This window comes from Bombina bombina, chromosome 6 (assembly GCF_027579735.1).
Source record: "Bombina bombina isolate aBomBom1 chromosome 6, aBomBom1.pri, whole genome shotgun sequence".
Classification (NCBI taxonomy): domain Eukaryota; kingdom Metazoa; phylum Chordata; class Amphibia; order Anura; family Bombinatoridae; genus Bombina; species Bombina bombina.
The window spans coordinates 545311218-545332636 of NC_069504.1; the positions used below are offsets into that span (position 1 = coordinate 545311218).

The following is a 21419-nucleotide window of genomic DNA, read 5'->3' on the forward strand; positions in this document are numbered from 1 at the left end:
TTGCATTCGTCTGGATAGCGAGACTTATACAAAAACAGAATTTATGCTTACCTGATAAATTACTTTCTCCAACGGTGTGTCCGGTCCACGGCGTCATCCTTACTTGTGGGATATTCTCTTCCCCAACAGGAAATGGCAAAGAGTCCCAGCAAAGCTGGTCACATGATCCCTCCTAGGCTCCGCCCACCCCAGTCATTCGACCGACGGACAGGAGGAAATATATATAGGAGAAACCATATGATACCGTGGTGACTGTAGTTAGAGAAAATAATTCATCAGACCTGATTAAAAAACCAGGGCGGGCCGTGGACCCGACACACCGTTGGAGAAAGTAATTTATCAGGTAAGCATAAAATCTGTTTTCTCCAACATTGGTGTGTCCGGTCCACGGCGTCATCCTTACTTGTGGGAACCAATACCAAAGCTTTAGGACACGGATGAAGGGAGGGAGCAAATCAGGTCACCTAAATGGAAGGCACCACGGCTTGCAAAACCTTTCTCCCCAAAATAGCCTCCGAAGAAGCAAAAGTATCAAATTTGTAAAATTTGGCAAAAGTGTGCAGTGAAGACCAAGTCGCTGCCTTACATATCTGGTCAACAGAAGCCTCGTTCTTGAAGGCCCATGTGGAAGCCACAGCCCTAGTGGAGTGAGCTGTGATTCTTTCAGGAGGCTGCCGTCCGGCAGTCTCATAAGCCAATCGGATAATGCTTTTAAGCCAAGAGGAAAGAGAGGTAGAAGTCGCTTTTTGACCTCTCCTTTTACCAGAATAAACAACAAACAAGGAAGATGTTTGTCTGAAATCTTTAGTAGCCTTTAAATAGAATTTTAGAGCACGGACTACGTCCAAATTGTGTAACAAACGTTCCTTCTTTGAAACTGGATTCGGACACAAAGAAGGTACAACTATCTCCTGGTTAATATTTTTGTTGGAAACAACTTTCGGAAGAAAACCAGGCTTAGTACGCAAAACCACCTTATCTGCATGGAACACCAGATAGGGCGGAGAACACTGCAGAGCAGATAACTCTGAAACTCTTCTAGCAGAAGAAATTGCAACCAAAAACAAAACTTTCCAAGATAATAACTTAATATCTACGGAATGTAAGGGTTCAAACGGAACCCCTTGAAGAACTGAAAGAACTAGATTTAGACTCCAGGGAGGAGTCAAAGGTCTGTAAACAGGCTTGATCCTAACCAGAGCCTGAACAAATGCTTGAACATCTGGCACAGCTGCCAGTCTTTTGTGAAGTAAAACAGATAAAGCAGAGATCTGTCCCTTCAGAGAACTTGCAGATAATCCTTTCTCCAAACCTTCTTGTAGAAATGATAGAATCTTAGGAATTTTTATCTTGTTCCATGGGAATCCTTTAGATTCATACCAACAGATATATTTTTTCCATATTTTATGGTAAATTTTTCTAGTTACAGGCTTTCTAGCCTGAATCAGAGTATCTATTACAGAATCTGAAAACCCACGCTTTGATAAAATCAAGCGTTCAATCTCCAAGCCGTCAGTTGGAGGGAAACCAGATTCGGATGTTCGAATGGACCCTGAACAAGAAGGTCCTGTCTCAAAGGTAGCTTCCATGGTGGAGCCGATGACATATTCACCAGGTCTGCATACCAAGTCCTGCGTGGCCACGCAGGAGCTATCAAGATCACCGAGGCCCTCTCCTGATTGATCCTGGCTACCAGCCTGGGGATGAGAGGAAACGGTGGGAATACATAAGCTAGGTTGAAGGTCCAAGGTGCTACTAGTGCATCTACTAGGGTCGCCTTGGGATCCCTGGATCTGGACCCGTAGCAAGGAACCTTGAAGTTCTGACGAGACGCCATCAGATCGATGTCTGCAATGCCCCATAATTGAGTTATTTGGGCAAAGATTTCCGGATGGAGTTCCCACTCCCCCGGATGGAATGTCTGACGACTCAGAAAATCCGCTTCCCAATTTTCTACTCCTGGGATGTGGATCGCAGACAAGTGGCAGGAGTGATCCTCCGCCCATTGAATTATCTTGGTCACTTCTTTCATCGCCAGGGAAGTCCTTGTTCCCCCCTGATGATTGATATATGCAACGGTCGTCATGTTGTCTGACTGAAACCTTATGAATTTGGCCTTTGCTAGTTGAGGCCAAGCTCTGAGAGCATTGAATATCGCTCTCAGTTCCAGAATGTTTATCAGGAGAAGAGACTCTTCCCGAGACCATAGACCCTGAGCTTTCAGGGATTCCCAGACTGCGCCTCAGCCCACTAGGCTGGCGTCGGTCGTGACAATGACCCACTCTGGTCTGCGGAAGCTCATTCCCTGTGACAGATTGTCCAGGGTCAGCCACCAACGGAGTGAATCTCTGGTCTTTTGATCTACTTGAATCGTCGGAGACAAGTCTGTATAATCCCCATTCCACTGTCTGAGCATGCACAGTTGTAATGGTCTTAGATGAATTTGTGCAAAAGGAACTATGTCCATTGTTGCAACCATCAATCCTATTACTTCCATGCACTGCGCTATGGAAGGACGAGGAACAGAATGAAGTACTTGACAAGAGCTTAGAAGTTTTGATTTTCTGACCTCTGTCAGAAAAATCCTCATTTCTAAGGAATCTATTATTGTTCCCAAGAAGGGAACTCTTGTTGACGGGGACAGAGAACTTTTTTCTTTGTTCACCTTCCATCCATGAGATCTGAGAAAGGCTAGGACGATGTCCGTATGAGCCTTTGCTTTTGACAGGGACGACGCTTGAATCAGGATGTCGTCCAAGTAAGGTACTACTGCAATGCCCCTTGGTCTTAGAACCGCTAGAAGGGACCCTAGTACCTTTGTGAAAATCCTTGGAGCAGTGGCTAATCCAAATGGAAGTGCCACAAACTGGTAATGCTTGTCCAGAAAAGCGAACCTTAGGAACTGATGATGTTCCTTGTGCATAGGAATATGTAGGTACGCATCCTTTAAATCCACGGTAGTCATAAATTGATTTTCCTGGATAGTAGGTAGGATCGTTCGAATAGTTTCCATTTTGAACGATGGTACCCTGAGAAATTTGTTTAGGATCTTTAGATCCAAAATTGGTCTGAATGTTCCCTCTTTTTTGGGAACTATGAACAGATTGGAATAAAATCCCATTCCTTGTTCTCTTATTGGAACTGGATGTATCACTCCCATCTTTAACAGGTCTTCTACACAATGTAAGAATGCCTGTCTCTTTATTTGGTTTGAAGATAATTGAGACCTGTGGAACCTTCCCCTTGGGGGTAGTTCCTTGAATTCCAGGAGATAACCTTGAGAAACTATTTCTAGCGCCCAAGGATCCTGAACATCTCTTGCCCAAGCCTGAGCAAAGAGAGAAAGTCTGCCCCCCACTAGATCCGGTCCCGGATCGGGGGCTATCCCTTCATGCTGTTTTGGTAGCAGTGGTAGGCTTCTTGGCCTGCTTACCCTTGTTCCAGCCTTGCATTGGTTTCCAGGCTGGTTTGGGTTGTGAAGTATTACCCTCTTGCTTAGAGGATACAGAATTAGAGACTGGTCCGTTTCTGCGAAAGGGACGAAAATTAGGCTTATTATTAGCCTTAAAAGACCTATCCTGTGGGAGGGCGTGGCCCTTTCCCCCAGTGATGTCTGAAATAATCTCTTTCAAATCAGGTCCAAATAATGTTTTACCTTTGAAAGGAATGTTAAGCAATTTTGTCTTGGAAGACACATCCGCTGACCAAGACTTTAGCCAAAGCACTCTGCGCGCCACGACAGCAAACCCTGAATTTTTCCCCGCTAATCTAGCTAATTGCAAAGCGGCATCTAAAACAAAAGAGTTAGCCAATTTAAGTGCTTGAACTCTGTCCATAACCTCCTCATACGAAGATTCTTTACTGAGCGATTTTTCTAGTTCCTCGAACCAGAAACACGCTGCCGTAGTGACAGGAACAATGCATGAAATTGGTTGTAGAAGGTAACCTTGCTGTACAAAAATCTTTTTAAGCAAACCCTCTAATTTCTTATCCATAGGATCTTTGAAAGCACAACTATCTTCGATAGGAATAGTAGTGCGTTTGTTTAGAGTAGAAACCGCCCCCTCGACCTTGGGGACTGTCTGCCATAAGTCCTTTCTGGGGTCGACTATAGGAAATAATTTCTTAAATATAGGGGGGGGAACAAAAGGTATGCCGGGCCTTTCCCACTCTTTATTTACTATGTCCGCCACCCGCTTGGGTATAGGAAAAGTGTCGGGGGGCACCGGAACCTCTAGGAACTTGTCCATCTTACATAATTTCTCTGGAATGACCAAATTGTCACAATCATCCAGAGTAGATAACACCTCCTTAAGCAGTGCGCGGAGATGTTCTAATTTAAATTTAAATGTCACAACATCAGGTTCAGCTTGATGAGAAATTTTTCCTGAATCTGAAATTTCTCCATCAGACAAAACCTCCCTCATGGCCCCTTGAGATTGGTGTGAGGGTATGTCAGAACAGTTATCATCAGCGTCCTCTTGCTCTTCAGTGTTTAAAACAGAGCAATCGCGCTTTCTCTGATAAGTAGGCATTTTGGATAAAAGATTTGCTATGGAGTTATCCATTACAGCCGTTAATTGTTGCATGGTAATAAGTATTGGCGCACTAGATGTACTAGGGGCCTCCTGTGTGGGCATAACTGGTGTAGATACAGTAGGGGATGATGTAGTATCATGTTTACTCCCCTCATTTGAGGAATCATCTTGGGCAATATCATTATCTGTTGCAATACTGTCCTTACTTTGTTTGGACACTATGGCACAATTATCACATAAATTTAAATGGGGAGACACATTGGCTTTCATACATATAGAACATAGCTTATCTGATGGTACAGACATGTTAAACAGGCTTAAACTTGTCAACAAAGCACAAAAAACGTTTTAAAATAAAACCGTTACTGTCACTTTAAATTTCAAACTGAAAACACTTTATTACTGAATATGTGAAAAAGTATGAAGGAATTGTTCAAAATTCACCAAAATTTCACCACAGTGTCTTAAAGCATTAAAAGTATTGCACACCAAATTTCAGAGCTTTAACCCTTAAATTAACGGAAACGGAGCCGTTTTTACATTTAACCCCTATACAGTCCCAGAATGAGGCTCTGTCTATAACTAGAAAGGCCCCCATCTGAAAAAGGTGTCCAACACAGTGCCTGCCGTTTTTTTAAACGTTCCCCAAGATTATAATACCAATAATTAGTTAGAATCTGCATAATATGCCTAGTAAAGCAATTGTTTTAGCCCAGAAAAATGTCTACCAGTTTTTAAGCCCTTTTTGAAGCCCTTTATTCTTTTATGTTTAACTAAGAAAATGGCTTACTGGTCCCCATGAGGGGAAATGACAGCCTTCCAGCATTACATGGTCTTGTTAGAAATATGGCTAGTCATACCTTAAGCAGAAAAGACTGCTAACTGTTTCCCCCAACTGAAGTTACTTCATCTCAACAGTCCTGTGTGGAAACAGCAATTGATTTCAGTTACTGTCTGCTAAAATCATCTTCCTCTTACAAACAGAAATCTTCATCCTTTTCTGTTTCAGAGTAAATAGTACATACCAGCACTATTTTAAAATAACAAACACTTGATAGAAGAATAAAACTACATTTAAACACCAAAAAACTCTTAACCATCTCCGTGGAGATGTTGCCTGTGCAACGGCAAAGAGAATGACTGGGGTGGGCGGAGCCTAGGAGGGATCATGTGACCAGCTTTGCTGGGACTCTTTGCCATTTCCTGTTGGGGAAGAGAATATCCCACAAGTAAGGATGACGCCGTGGACCGGACACACCAATGTTGGAGAAAGGTATGTCTCTTGGATATTCAAATCTATAAACTTAGTTACTTTCTTTTACTTAGTTCTTTGTTTTGTAGGAGCTGATTAAAGTAATAGAGAGAGTTCACCTACTAAGTTTAGTTTCATTTCTCTCTTACCCTTGGCCTCTGTTGAAGCACTGTTTTAATGTTCAGTGCATCAGTAAGGGCTTGTGGTGTGGTGCCTCTCAGCCATTGATTCCAGTTTGTTACATTTGAATCAACAGCACTCCACCTGACACTGAGAAGACGCGTGCTCGGACAGGGAAGCGGTTTGTTACAGTTATTTGGAAAATATAAAGGGAAGAAAAAAATCTTACAGTCTAGTATCCCTTTAATAACAGTAACTGTGTTAGGTATTTACAAATAGAATGAGCTATTTAAGTAGAGGGTTTTAGCTATTGAATAGGCTTGAAAGCGATAGATGAGACGGGGTAGTCAACAAAAATATTATTATTATTATTATTAATAAAAATAGTACCATATAAAACAAACAAATATAAACTTGTAAAATATGTATGGAGTTAAATATACACAAATATATCTACATATCAACTTTTCATCTGTCTTATAGAAAACCATCCCTTCTCTAGTCAGGGTGAAAACTATATTGGTCCACGCAACATTAAATAGAAGATAAATATCTTACTACTACTGAAATTTTTTATTAGTGTATGACTAGGGTTGCCACCTTTAGTTCAGGCAAAACCTAAAAACTGTTGCACCATGCACAGCACGGAAAAACTTTTTCTTGCAAAGTACACACTATGTATAATAGTACATAAACACAAACTCACACATAGATATTCACACTCTCACACACTCAAACACTAAAACACATTCAGTCTCAGTCACACTCATACACAAAGACACTAACGCTCGCACACACACACACTCTCTTTCTCTCACATACTAACACACATTCTCTCTCACACACATTCAAATACACTCTTTCACACACACAGAAAGACACTGACAAGCACAAAGACACACACTCTCTCACATACAAAGACACTTACACACAGACACACACTCCCAAAATAAAGATACACATGCAAGAGAGAAATAACATGTATTTGCATGTCCGGGCTTGACTCAGCTTCAAACCCAGAAACACGGGTCATTCCCGGGCAGGTGGCAACCCTATGTGTGAATATTGGACTAATCAATTTGTCTCAGGCTAGTAAAATAAACAAATTTTCTGCAGGCAGGTAAGAAATGGAGCTTTTTCCTATATAACATGGAGTGCACTAGTAACATGTTTCCACAACAGCATGTTTCAATCCCTGGATATATGTAGAATTATTCAAAATGTTAGAGTCAATGATATCATACTAGGATTCCTGAATCCTGGAATTTGTGAAGACATTAATCAGACAACCTTACGACTGGTTCAGCTGACCTCTGGAGGCCTGGTGCCAACAAAAAGCGGGTTTATTGTACACAGAAATGCAAATCATCATTACACTTGCCTCGGGATCCAGTTCCTCAAGGACGTTTTCCAACTGCTTTAATTCATCTTCTGATAATTTGTTAAGAATTTCATCCTCATTTATATTCTTGTACTTTTCAAAGTCCTTTCGGAAAGGCATAGACATGATTTGTAAATCTTGAATGGATATCAGTGTTTGTTCCTATTAATGAGAAATAAGACATGTTACTTGTGCAAATATAATGTTCTAGAAACTATAGGGAAAAAAATGATTTTCTCAGTATATTTTTAAACAGAGCCACGATGTAAACTAGCTGCCATTTCATTGTTATATGTTCTGCACTCACTGCACAGAGAGCCTTGTGGAATACCCAGTAGAGTGGAAAAAAATCTAAAGGGCATTTTAAATTAAAGATTATTATTCTAATTATGAGCAGCTTTAAAAGCACAAATTTGAACTTTAGAGGCTGAAACTGAATGTATTTATAACTGGAAATAAAAATATTTTTACAGCTATAGATACAAAAAACATATTCAAATCTAATAAAGACATGTAAAGAGATACTACCATCTTAAAATCTAATTCATTTAAATTAAGTGATTTGGTCCTAAAACTTTCTTAAAAGAGAAAAGATGCAGGAATTTACGTTGAACTGATGCAGACATCAAACAAGGATGAAACATTTCCAATGTTCACTTAAAAGCCCAGCTTAAAAAAAAAGCCAAGCGGCTTTGATATGTTAGCCTCATTTTCAGTTATTTCATTAGAGGGAGATGAAATCTCAGTAATAAAATGTGTTAGAGCATATAATTATTACATTATTGCCTGCACATTTTTCACTTACCAAATGCCACAGATAAAAGATTTTAATAAATGCCCAGGCAACACTTTTCCCTTATTACCGAGTAGCCCTATAAAGTTTGTGAATATAACACTGGTTTTGCACATGGACAAAACATATTGAAAATAACGGCCATATTGGATTATATTTGGAAGAAATTCTAATGCAAACTGCTCAATCAATTAAAGTTAAAAAATAAACCAAAAAAAGTAAATAGAACAAAAAGTACAAAAAAAGTAAATTGGCAATTTTGTGAGTTTAGCGATTACATCACAGGTTGAAGGAACTGAATGTTGTGTAATCCCTTTCAATAATGTGTAGTGATGCTAATAGGTGATGGGTGTACAATTAACCTGTTGTGTTCCTAAACCATAGAAATGAGTGTGTGTCCCTCTCATGGAATTGAACAGGATCGTGTTTGTTGGGTTATTACATTTTTATAATAATTATTAGTTTGCTTCAGGGATATTGATGACAAAAGCATTTATGGATTAAGATCACTGGAAAAACATATGGCCAATACTAGCAGATGGGCAAAAATTATAATCTGCCAAGAATAGGTGCACAATTGTGATGAAACCTATAGTTCTTTGCAAGCTATCATGCAATAATAAAGTGGTCAATTTACGGAGCTTGATGCCCCGTGTTTCCGGCTCGCCGGAAACAGAAGTTATGAGACAGCGGTCTAAAGACCGCTGCTCCATAACCTGTCTGCTTGCTCGGAGGCCGCGGACAGAAATCAACCCGATCGATCACGATCAGGTTAATTGACACCCCCTGCTAGCGGCCGATTGTATAAGCTTTAGCTGTTATTTCATGATTACATTGATTCTTCTATATCTCATCAAGCAAACCCATTTAGGGCCAGATTATGAGTGCATCACAAAATTGTGCTTTCCAGAGCGAGATACTTGCTCTTCACTCATAATACCAGCGCACGCAAATGTACGCTAGTATTATAAGTTAACCTTGCATTTGCATTGCATGGAAGTTTTGCACTCACGAGAGCGCTCTTCCATAGGCTCCAATGGGAGCCTCGTTCTGATGCCGAAATACAAGGCACAGAACTTAGAGCAGCAAAGGGGGTAAGTCACTTAGCAATGGGCAGCAAAGTTTAAAAATACATATATATATTTGTGTGTATATATGTGTATATAAATCAAAGGAAAAGAGTCCAGCTTTCCAATAAGTTAAAACAAAGTCTTTATTAGATCCATTAAAAGTTTTGGAAAAACAGCAACAGCAAAATACTGAAGGTGTAGAGGGCGCAGCACTGTATGGCTTACATGTTTCGGATAAACTCCGTAGTCATATATATGTTTATATGTGTATATACATATATATTTGTGTGTTTATATGTGTATATACATATATATTTGTGTGTTTATATGTGTATATACATATATATTTGTGTTTATATGTGTATATACATATATATTTGTGTGTTTATATGTGTATATGCATATATATTTGTGTGTTTACATGTGTATATACATATATATTTGTGTGTTTATATGTGTATATACATATATATTTGTGTGTTTATATGTGTATATACATATATATTTGTGTGTTTATATGTGTATATACATATATATTTGTGTGTTTATATGTGTATATACATATATATTTGTGTGTTTATATGTGTATATACATATATATTTGTGTGTTTACATGTGTATATACATATATATTTGTGTGTTTATATGTGTATATACATATATATTTGTGTGTTTATATGTGTATATACATATATATTTGTGTGTTTATATGTGTATATACATATATATTTGTGTGTTTATATGTGTATATACATATATATTTGTGTGTTTACATGTGTATATACATATATATTTGTGTGTTCATATGTGTATATACATATAGGGGCCTATACGCTCTCCGTATTCAGCATTGCACCAGCAGCTCTTGTGAGCTGCTGGTGCAACGCCGCCCCCTGCAGACTCACGGCCAATGGACCGCCAGCAGGGGGTGTCAATCAACCCGATCGGGTTGAATTCCGGAGATTTGTGTCCGCCTGCTCAGACGGTGGACAGAGTTATGGAGCAGCGGTCTTTGTGACCGCTGCTCCATAACTTTTGTTTCTTGCGAGTCTGAAGATTCGCCAGAAACACGGGCCGTCAAGCTCCGTTCGGAGTTTGATAGATAGGCCCCATATATGTGTGTGTTTATATGTGTATATAGATATATATTTGTGTGTTTATATGTGTATATAGATATATATTTGTGTGTTTATATGTGTATATACATATATATTTACAGGGAACAGACAGTCCCCATAGACCGCAATGTAAAGGCACTTTCAGACCCGTTTTTTTTTTCTAACACACCACATCTGCTCACATTATCCCCTTTTAATTTTAAAAAAAGATATGTATTTTTTATTTTTAAAAAGGAAATGTTCACTTTATTTTGGGGGACATTTTTTAATTAACCAGAGGTTTGACCTCTGGTTAATTTTCCTAGCGCAAGGTGCTACCACAAGCTCACAGTAGCATTAACCAGCTACTTATAATGGCTGGTTATTAACCATGCGCCAGTAAACAAGCAAATCTGCCCATTTACGGGTGCACGTTAAATTAGAGCTCCACTTGTAAGCTAGCCCTTATAGTTCAATTAAAATGACCAAAAGCGTTTAACACATTTTGAAAAGACTTTGCTCACTGGTAGAAGTAGAACACAAAAATTTCCCTTTAAGTGATGTATACCATTTTGTTTTATTACCGTAAAATGATTATAATTTAGCAATAATTGATATGTCCTGCACTTCCTTTTATGGCCAGACTGTGCCATCACTTATTATTTAAAGGGCCTCTGTTCATTATGCTTTGCCTTTGCGTTGTCTCAGACCTGATTGTGTGAGTTCCTGTGTATTACCTAACTGCCTGACGTCCTTCCTGGTTCCTGATCCCTGGCTTATTCCTGACACTGCTGTTTTCCTTGTTCCTGATTCCGGCTCGTCTGACTATTCGCTTTGGCTCATGACTCGGCTCGTCTGACTACCAGCTCTGGTTTTGACTCCTGGCTTGTTATTTGACTTGTGGACTTTTTATTATTTTTTGTTATTAATAAAGGTGTGATTATTTTTGCACTTCTCATCTCAGTCTGATTCCTGGCACCCTGACATTATGCAAAGGCCATGAATCCTGATGGTGCTAATAATCCACCTTTACCTGCCATCATTTCCAGGATGGATGAACAGGATCACCGCTTGGATCAATGTGCACTAGCCCTGCAAACCCTGCTGACTCGCACGGCACATTTGGACCAAAGTGTTCCGCAAGTTATGGCTGCTCCTGTTTCCGCTGCTGCACCTATGCCTACCAGGAGCATGTCCAGTTCTACACCTCTACCTCAGCGATATGGAGGCGATTCAGTGCAGAGGGTTTTTGAACCAGGTGGGCATTTACTTTGAGATGTTACCTCAGGCATTTCCCTCTGACAGAGCTAAGGTGGGATTTCTCATCTCGTTACTCTCTGACACAGCTCTTGCCTGGGCTAATCCCTTGTGGGAGACTAATAAACCTGTGATTTCAAATTACCCTGAATTTGTGGCCTCCTTTCGAAGGGTATTTGATGTTCCGGCTCGCTCCTCCTCTGCTGCTAAACGACTCATGTCCATTCAGCAAGGTACAAGATCTGTTGCTCAGTATGCTATTGAGTTCCGTACGCTTGCCGCAGAGGTAGGTTGGAACAATGAAGCCCTTGTCGCCGCCTTCTTTCATGGGCTCTCTGATGCGATTAAAGACGAAGTTGCTGCCAGAGATTTACCAGAGGATCTCGAGGCATTGGTGTCTTTTTTTATCCTAATTGGCATCAGACTCAGAGAGAGGCCCTCTTTCAAGGAGCGCTTGCAGAAGCCTCCTGTTCCGTTGTCTCCTACGTGTTTGTTCCCACCCATGCCTCCCTCTCCTCCCATGCCTCCTGGTCCCGAGTCACCAGGTACTGCTGAGACGATGCAGCTGGGATTCATGTGTCTCTCCACGGCGGAGAGGGCCTTTAGGAGGTGGGAGGGGCTCTGCCTCTATTGTGGGTTACAGGGTCACCTTTTGAAGTCTTGTCCTACAGGGCCGGGAAACGCTCACACCTAAGGTCCTGTCGGGGGTAGACCTTGGGTGGTTTACCCTCGTCCCCAGAACCGCTTAAGGAGAAACCTTTGGTCACGGTTGTCCTTTCCTGGGTGGACTCCTCCATAGTCACTCAGGCTCTTGTTGACTCCGGTGCTGTGGGCTATTTCATCGACAGTGCTTTTGTATCAAAGCACTCCATTCCTATTTTGCCTCGGTCCGTACCGCTTGCTATTGAGGCCATTGATGGCAGGCCCCTTCAGCCCGCACTCGTTACTCACGAAACTGCTCCGTTGTCCATGGCTGTTTGGGCTCTCCATTTTGAAACCCTCCAGCTCCGGGTAATAAACTCTCCGCATTTTCCGGTTGTTCTGGGTTATCCCTGGCTCCAAAAGCACAATCCCAGTCTCGACTGGCGCAGGTCTGAAATTTTGTTGTGGTCTCCGCAATGTATTTCCACTTGTCTTCGGAAACCAGTTAAAGTCTTGTGCACTTCTTCGGTATCTCAATTGCCAGAGGAGTACCGAGAATACCTAGACGTGTTTGACAAGGTGCGTGCCGGTACGTTGCCTACTCACCGGTCTTACGATTGTGCCATAGACCTGCAACCCGGAGCCATTCCTCCTCGGGGGCCGGGTGCATCCTCTGTCTGTTGCAGTGTATTGTGCTATGGAGGAGTATGTTGCCGATGCTTTGTCGTGGGGGATCATCCGCAAATCCTGCTCTCCTCCATGGGCTGGATTCTTCTTTGTGAAGAAAAAGGGTGGCGAGTTAAGACCATGTATCGATTATAGGGGTCTTAATCGTCTTACCATTAAGAATGCTTACCCTATTCCGCTTATTACGGAACTCTTTGACCACCTCAAGGGAGCTACGGTCTTTACTAAACTTGATTTGAGAGGAGCGTACAATCTTGTTAGGATTAAGGAGGGCCACGAATGGAAAACAGCATTTAACACCAGGAGCGGGCATTATGAGTATCTTGTAATGCCCTTTGGCCTATGTAATGCTCCTGCTGTTTTCAGGAATTTATTAATGATGTCCTACGAGATATGTTGCGACAGTGTGTTGTGGTGTACTTAGACGACATCCTCATACACTCACCCACACTTGAGGCTCATCGTTCTGATGTTACACGGGTTCTTCAGAGACTACGTGAGAACGGCTGTTTTGTAAACTCGAGAAATGTGAGTTCCACCAGACTCAAGTAACCTTCCTAGGTTATGTTATCTCCGTTGCAGGGTTCTCCATGGATCCTGACAAGTTATCTGCAGTTCTAAAGTGGCCTTCGGTCTATTCAACGTTTTTTGGGGTTCGCCAATTACTATAGAAAGTTTATTAAAAACTTTTCTTCCTTGGTCAAACCTATCACAGATATGACCCGTAAAGAGAATGATCCACTCCATTGGTCACCTACTGCCATTAAGGCTTTTGATAGTCTTAAGACTGCCTTTGCTGCCGCTCCAGTTCTGGCTCATCCTAACCCTGTCCTGCCTTTCATTCTTGAGGTCGATGCGTCTGAGATTGGAGTAGGTGCCCTCTTGTCTCAACGTCCCACGCCTGACGGTTCCTTGCATCCGTGTGGTTTCTTCTCTAAGAAATTGTCTCCAGCGGAGTGCAATTATGAAATTGGCGACAGGGAATTACTGGCCATAATTTTGGCACTTACGGAATGGAGGCATCTTCTCGAGGGTACTAGCATACCAGTGCTCATTCTTACTGACCACAAGAATGTAACTTATCTATCTGAAGCTAAACGTTTGTCGCCCAGACAGGCCAGATGGGCGCTATATTTGTCTCGTTTTAATTATGTGGTCTCCTACGTGCCTGGTAGTAAGAATGTTAGGGCTGTTGCCCTCTCTCAACAATTTTCGCCTCTGTCCAACGAGGAGTCTGTACCTACTCCTGTTCTACCTCCTGACCATATTTTGGCTACCATACGTACTAATTTGACTTCTCCCTTGGGGAGGAGATCCTGGCTGCACAAACCAATGCACCTCCTGAGAAACCTAGTAGTAAGTGTTTTGTTCCTGAGAATCTTCAAACTAAACTTTTGCACACTTACCACTATCCTAAAGCTTCAGGTCACCCAGGCAAGAACCAAATGATTTGGTCTGTCACTCGACAATTCTGGTGGCCAGGTCTTCGTTCTGATGTTGCTGCGTATGTTGCCTCCTGCTTAGTTTGTGCACAGAATAAGACTCCTCGACGTCTTCCTGTGGGTCTTCTTCAACCTATTGCTAATGGTGAGCGTCCTTGGACACATCTTTGCATGGACTTCATTGTCGAGCTCCCTGTTTCCAATGGCAATACTGTTATCCTTATGGTGGTTGACCGTTTTTCTAAAATGTCACATTGCATTCCCTTAATGAAGCTGCCTACCGCTCAGGAGCTTGCTTCAATTTTTGCCCGGGAGGTCTTCCGTTTACATGGGTTACCCAAGGAGATAGTGTCGGACCGGGGGAACCAGTTTGTCTCCAGATTTTGGCTTTCCTTTTGTGCTCAAATGGGGATCCAGCTTTCCTTCTCCTCGGCATATCATCCTCAATCCAATGGGGCTGTGGAACGGTCTAATCAAGCTCTGGAACAGTTCCTCCGTTGCTATGTCTCAGATCACCACAATAATTGGTCTGAACTGTTACCTTGGGCAGAGTTTGCTCGTAATAGTGCTATTAATGCTTCCTCCAAGTTATCCCCGTTCATGGCGAATTATGGGTTTCAACCATCCTTGTTGCCCGATTCATTCATGTCTCAGGGTATTCCGACTTTGGAGGAGCATCTCCGGCAACTCCGTTCCACGTGGGTGCAGATTCAGGATTGCCTTCATCGCTCTATGCAGCGCCAAAAGTTTCAGGCTGATCGTAGGCATCTGCCCGCACCTTCCTACCAGGTTGGTGAGAGAGTTTGGCTGTCCTCCCGCAACTTGAACCTTTGTGTGCCTTCCAATAAATTGGCTCCCCGTTATGTTGGTCCTTTTCAAATACTCCGACGGGTCAATTCTGTGGCCTACGCTCTTGACCTTCCTCCTGCTATGCGCATCTCCAATGTTTCTCATGTCTCCCTCTTGAAACCATTGGTTTGTAATCGGTTAACCACTGTGTTGCCTCGTCCCCATCCTATCTTTGGTGACAACCATGAGGAGTATGAGGTCAGCAGCATTATTGACTCTCGTATGTCCAGGGGCCGTGTACAGTAGGGGTTACGGTCCGGAGGAGCGTTCTTGGGTTCCCTCCTCTGATGTTCATGCTCCCGCCCTCCTCCATGCCTTCCATGCCCGTTTCCCCAATGAGCTTTTTGTCCTCCCGCGGGGGAGGGGTAGTTGAGGGGAGGGTACTGTCAGGGTTTTTTCCCTGTTGTGTTTGCCATGTGCTGCTGGCAGCCATTTTACTCACCTCTCTTCCTGACTATGGTGCATTGTGGGGGATGCTGCTCACTTCCTGCACTTCCTTTTATGGCCAGACTGGTGTGCATCATCCATGTGAGACAGGATGCAGTCTCAGAATTGTGATGTCATCACTTATTATTTAAAGGGCCTCTGTTCAGTATGCTTTGCCTTTGCGTTGTCTCAGACCTGTTTGTGAGAGTTCCTGTGTATTACCTGGCTGCCTGGCGTCCTTCCTGGTTCCTGATCCCTGACTTGTTCCTGACACTGCTGTTTTCCTTGTTCCTGATTCCGGCTCGTCTGACTATTCGCTTTGGCTCCTGACTCTGCTCGTTTGACTACCAGCTCTGGTTTTGACTCCTGGCTTGTTATTTGACTTGTGGACTTTTTATTATTTTTTGTTATTAATAAAGGTGTGATTATTTTTGCACTTCTCATCTCAGTCTGATTCCTGGCACCCTGACACCGTGGGATTACTTGCTTGATTGGCCAGCAAACTTGCCTGACCTGAACCCCACAGAGAATCTATAGGGCACTGCAAAGAGAAAGATGAGAGACATGAGACCGAACAATGGAGAAGAGCTGAAGGCCACTATTGAAGCATCCTGGTCTTCCATAACAACTCAGCAGTGCCACAGGTAGATAGCTTCCATGCCACGCCGCATTGAGACCGTAATTCCTGCAAAAGGGGCCCAAACCAAGTACTGAGTACCAGTATGCATGCTTATACTTTTTAGAGGTCCGATACTGTTCTACAGGTATGTACAATCCTTGTTTTATTGACTGCATGTAATATTCAAATTTTCTGAGATTGTGGATTTGGGGTTTTCATGAGCTGTAAGCTACAATCATCACAATTATGACAAATCACGACTTGAACTATCTTGCTTTGCATGTAATGAGTATCTCAAATATTAGTTTCACCTTTTAAGTTGCCTTAGTGAAATAAATTAACTTTTGCACGATATTCTAATTTTTTGAGTTTCACCTGTAAATCAGCTCTTGCAGTTGATGAGTTATGTGCTACAATTAGGTATGAATATTTAAACTAATTAGCACGGCCAATAGTTAACATAACAAAATGGCCTGTCTGGGGATTAACCAAAGAAGAAGACATTCTACATCTTGGACATTAACCCCTTAATGACCAGCGCCGTACCCTGTACGACGATGGTCGTTAAGCCCATTAGGACCAGTGTCGTACCCTGTACGATGCTGCTGTCCTGGGCCTCTCTCTGCTGCGATCTTGCTAAAAGCGCTAATTCCTTCAGTGTGGCAGGGAAAGGGAAGTAGGGAGGGGGGAGGACGGAGAAGGGGAATCATACAATGGAGGTGGGATTAGAGGATGAGAAAGCGATCTGGGAGGGGGTAAATGAAGTGGGGGGGGCAGATACACTACAGAAAAAGTGTGTGGGGTTTATTTTTTTACTAAATAAAATTGCCAAACTTTGGAAAACTGGGTACTGGCATACAGCTGCCAGTACCTAAAATGGCGGATCTAGTTAGAGGGGGAGTGTTAGAGAGCTTTTTGGGAGGGATTAGGGAGGTGGGAAGGTAAAGGGATAATCCATACAATCTTAAATTATCCATACAAGCTACCTAATTAACCAATTCACTGCTAGGAATAATAAAAGTGTGGTGCACAACTGCAATTAGCTGCCTTCTAATTACCAAAAAGCAATGGCAAAGCCATATATTTCTGCTATTTCTGAACAAAGGGGATCCCAGAGAAGTTTTTACAACCATTTGTCCCATAATTGCATAAGCTGTTGGTAAATAATTTTAGTGAGAAACCTAAAGTTTGCGAAAAAGTTAACAATTTTTTTTTATTTGATCGCATTTGGCGGTGAAACGGTAGGTTGTATAATAAAAAAAAAAATATTTTTGATAAGTAAATAAAAAAAAACAAGGCTCTATTTCTGTTTCATTGGAGTAATAGCAAAAATGCTCTGGTATTTTGGGGAAATTTTAGTCTGAAATGCCAGTCCTTAAAGGTTTAAACAAATTGAGATTGTAAATAGAAAAAATATACGGCTAGATTACGAGTTTTGCGTTGTGAGGTGTGCGGTGCTAACTTGCACGTTATTGTCACCACTCACTTACCTACAGCGCTGGTATTACAGGTTTTCCTAAACCCGGCGTTATTAGGCAAAAAGTGAGCATAGAGCAAAATTGTGTTCCATACCGCACTCCAATACCAGCACTGCTTATGTCAGCGGTGAGCTGGTTGTACGTGCTCGTGCACGATTTCCGAATAGACATCAATGGGGAGAGCCGGCTGAAAAAAAGCCTAACACCTGCAATAAAGCAGTGTAAAGCTCCGTAATGCAGCCCCATTGATTCTTATGGGGAAACTAAATTTATGTTTAGACCTAACATGAACCCCGAGTCTAAACACCCCTAATCTTACACTTATTAACCCCTAATCTGCCGCCCCCGACATCGCAGACACCTACATAATGTTATTAACCCCTAATCTGCCGCCCCCAATGTCGTTGCCAATATAATAAAGATATTAACCCCTAAACCGCCTCACTCCCGCATCGCAAACACTAGTTAAATATTATTAACCCTTAATCTACTGCCCCTAACATCGCCGCCACCTACCTACATTTATTAACCCCTAATCTGCCCCCCCCCAACGTCGCCGCCACTATACTAAATTTAATAACCCCTAAACCTAAGTCTAACCCTAACCCTAACACCCCCTAACTTAAATATAATTCAAATAAATCTAAATAAAAATTGCTATCATTACCTAAATAATTCATATTTAAAATTAAATACTTACCTATAAAATAAACCCTAAGCTAGCTACAAATATAACTAATAGTTACATTGTATCTAGCTTAGGTTTTATTTTTATTACACAGCCAAGTTTGTATTTATTTTAACTAGGTAGAATAGTTACTAAATAGTTATTAACTGTTTACTAACTACCTCGCTAAAATAAATACAAATTTACCTGTAAAATAAAACCTAACCTAACCTGAGTTACACTAACACCTAATACTACAATTACATAAATTACCTAAATTAAATACAATTACCTAAATTACAAAAAAACAAAACACTAAATTACACAAAATAAAAAAAGACATTATCAGATATTTAAACTAATTACACCTAATCTAATAGCCCTATCAAAATAAAAAGCCCCTCCCCCAAAATAAAAAACCCTAGCCTAAACTAAACTACCAATAGCCCTTAAAAGGGCCTTTTGCGGGGCATTGCCCCAGAGAAATCAGCTCTTTTACATGTAAAAAAATACAAACACCCCCAACAGTAAAACCCACCACCCACACAAGCAACCCCCCCCCAAAAAAAAACCTAACTAAAAAAACCTAAGCTCCCCATTACTCTGAAAAGGGCATTTGGATGGGCATTGCCCTTAATAGGGCATTTAGCTCTATTGCTGCCCAAACCCTAACCTAAAAATAAAACCCACCCAATAAACCCTTAAAAAAACCTAACACTAACCCCTGAAGATCCACTTACAGTTTTGTACCTCAACGAAGCCGGAAGAAATCCTCAACGAAGCAGCAAGAAGTCCTCAACAAAGCCGGTAGAAGCCTTCATTCAAGCCGACAGAAGTGGTCCTCCAGACGGGCATCTTTTATCTTCATCCATCCATCGAGGAGCGGGTCCATCTTCAAGACATTCGGCGTGGAGCATCCTCTTCTTCCGACGTCTAACGAAGAATGAAGGTTCCTTTAAATGACGTCATCCAAGATGGCGTCCCTTGAATTCCGATTGGCTTCAATCCTATTGGTTGATCCAATCAGCCAATACGATTGAAGCTCAATCCTATTGGCTGATTGCATCAGCCAATAGGAATTTTTCACCTTTAATTCTTATTCGCTGATAAAATTCTATCAGCCAATCGGAATTCAAGGGACGTCATCTTGGATGACGTAATTTAAAGGAACCTTCATTCTTCATTAGACTTCGGAAGAAGAGGAGGCTCCGTGCCAGATGTCTTGAAGATGGACCCGCTCCTCGCCGGATGGATGAAGATAGAAGATGCCGTCTGGATGAAGACGTCTGCCCGTCTAGAGGACCACTTCTGCCAGCTTGGATGAAGACTTCTCCCAACTTCATTGAGGATGGATATTGGCTCTTCAAAACTGTAAGTGGATCTTCAAGGGTTATTGTTAGGTTTTTTTTAAAGGGTTTATTGGGTGGGTTTGATTTTTAGGTTAGGGTTTGGGCAGCAATAGAGCTAAATTCCCTTTTAAGGGCAATGCCCATCCAAATTCCCTTTTCAGGGCAATGGGGAGCTTAGGTTTTTTTAGTTAGGTTTTTATTTAGGGGCTTTGGTTGTGTGGGTGGTGGGTTTTACTGTTGGGGGGTTGTTTGTATTTTTTTTACATGTAAAAGAGCTGATTTCTTTGGGGCAATATCTTGCAAAAGGCCATTTTTTTGGCTATTGGTAGTTTAGTTTAGGCTAGAGTTTTTTTATTTTGGGGGAGGGGCTTTTTTATTTTTATAGGGCTATTAGATTAGGTGTAATTAGTTTAAGGGGCCTATTTATCAAATGTCTTGCGGACCTGATCCGACAGTGCGGATCAGGTCCGCAAGACATCGCTGAATGCAGAGAGCAATACGCTCTCCGTATTCAGCATTTCACCAGCAGCTCACAAGAGCAGCTGGTGCAACGCTGCCCCCTGCAGACTCGCGGCTGCCAGCCGCCAGCAGGGGGGTGTCAATCAATCCAATCGTACTAGATCGGGTTGATTTCAAGCAATTCCTGTCCGCCTTATCAGAGCAGGCGGACAGGGTTATGGAGCAGCGGTCTCCATTTGGAGCTTAAGTCTTTTTTTATTTTGTGTAATTTAGTGGAGGTTTCTAATTTAGGTAATTTATTTAATTGTAGTGTAAGGTTAGGTGTTAGTGTAACTCAGGTTAGGTTTTATTTTACAGGTAAATTTGTATTTAATTTAGAGAGGTAGTTAGTAAATAGTTAATAACTATTTAGTAACTATTCTACCTAGTTAAAATAAATATAAACTTGCCTGTGAAATAAAAATAAACCCTAAACTAGATACAATGTAACTATTAGTTATGGCAAAAGGCCCTTTTAAGGGCTATTGGTAGTTTAGTTTAGGCTAGGGTTTTTTATTTTGGGGGAGGGGCTTTTTATTTTGATAGGGCTATTAGATTAGGTGTAATTAGTTTAAATATCTGATAATGTCTTTTTTTATTTTGTGTAATTTAGTGTTTTTTTTTTTTTTGTAATTTAGGTAATTGTATTTAATTTAGGTAATTTATGTAATTGTAGTATTAGGTGTTAGTGTAACTCAGGTTAGGTTAGGTTTTATTTTACAGGTAAATTTGTATTTAATTTAGAGAGGTAGTTAGTAAATAGTTAATAACTATTTAGTAACTATTCTACCTAGTTAAAATAAATATAAACTTGCCTGTGAAATAAAAATAAACCATAAACTAGATACAATGTAACTATTAGTTATATTGTAGCTAGCTTAGGGTTTATTTTACAGGTAAGTATTTAGTTTTAAATAGGAATTATTTAGGTAATGATAGGAATTTAGATTTATTTTAATTATATTTAAATTAGGGGGAGTTAGAGTTAGGGTTAGACTTAGGTTTAGGGGTTAATAACTGTAATGTAGGTTGTGGCGATGTTAGGGGTTGCAGATTAAGGGTTAATAATATTTAACTAGTGTTTGCAAGGTGGGAGTGCGGCGGTTTAGGGGTTAATATGTTTATTCTAGTGGCGGATTAGGGTTATTAATTTTATTTTAGTGTTTGCGATGCGGGAGGGCCTCGGTTTAGGGGTTAATAGGTAGTTTATGGGTGTTAGTGTACTTTTTAACACTTTAGTTATGCGTTTTATGC

The 21419-nt window shown here is 41.2% G+C and overlaps 1 protein-coding gene across 2 annotated transcripts in view; it reads right to left on the reverse strand.

Moving 5' to 3' along the window:
• Nucleotides 1-21419, reverse strand: part of LOC128663247 (tropomodulin-2) — a 343309-nt gene that overhangs the window by 221037 nt on the left and 100853 nt on the right. For both annotated transcript variants that reach the window (XM_053717475.1, XM_053717474.1), the window contains one exon: nt 7292-7453. In XM_053717475.1, the coding sequence (XP_053573450.1) occupies nt 7292-7417 (126 nt within the window). In that variant the 5' untranslated portion in view covers nt 7418-7453. The remainder of the gene's footprint in view (nt 1-7291; nt 7454-21419) is intronic.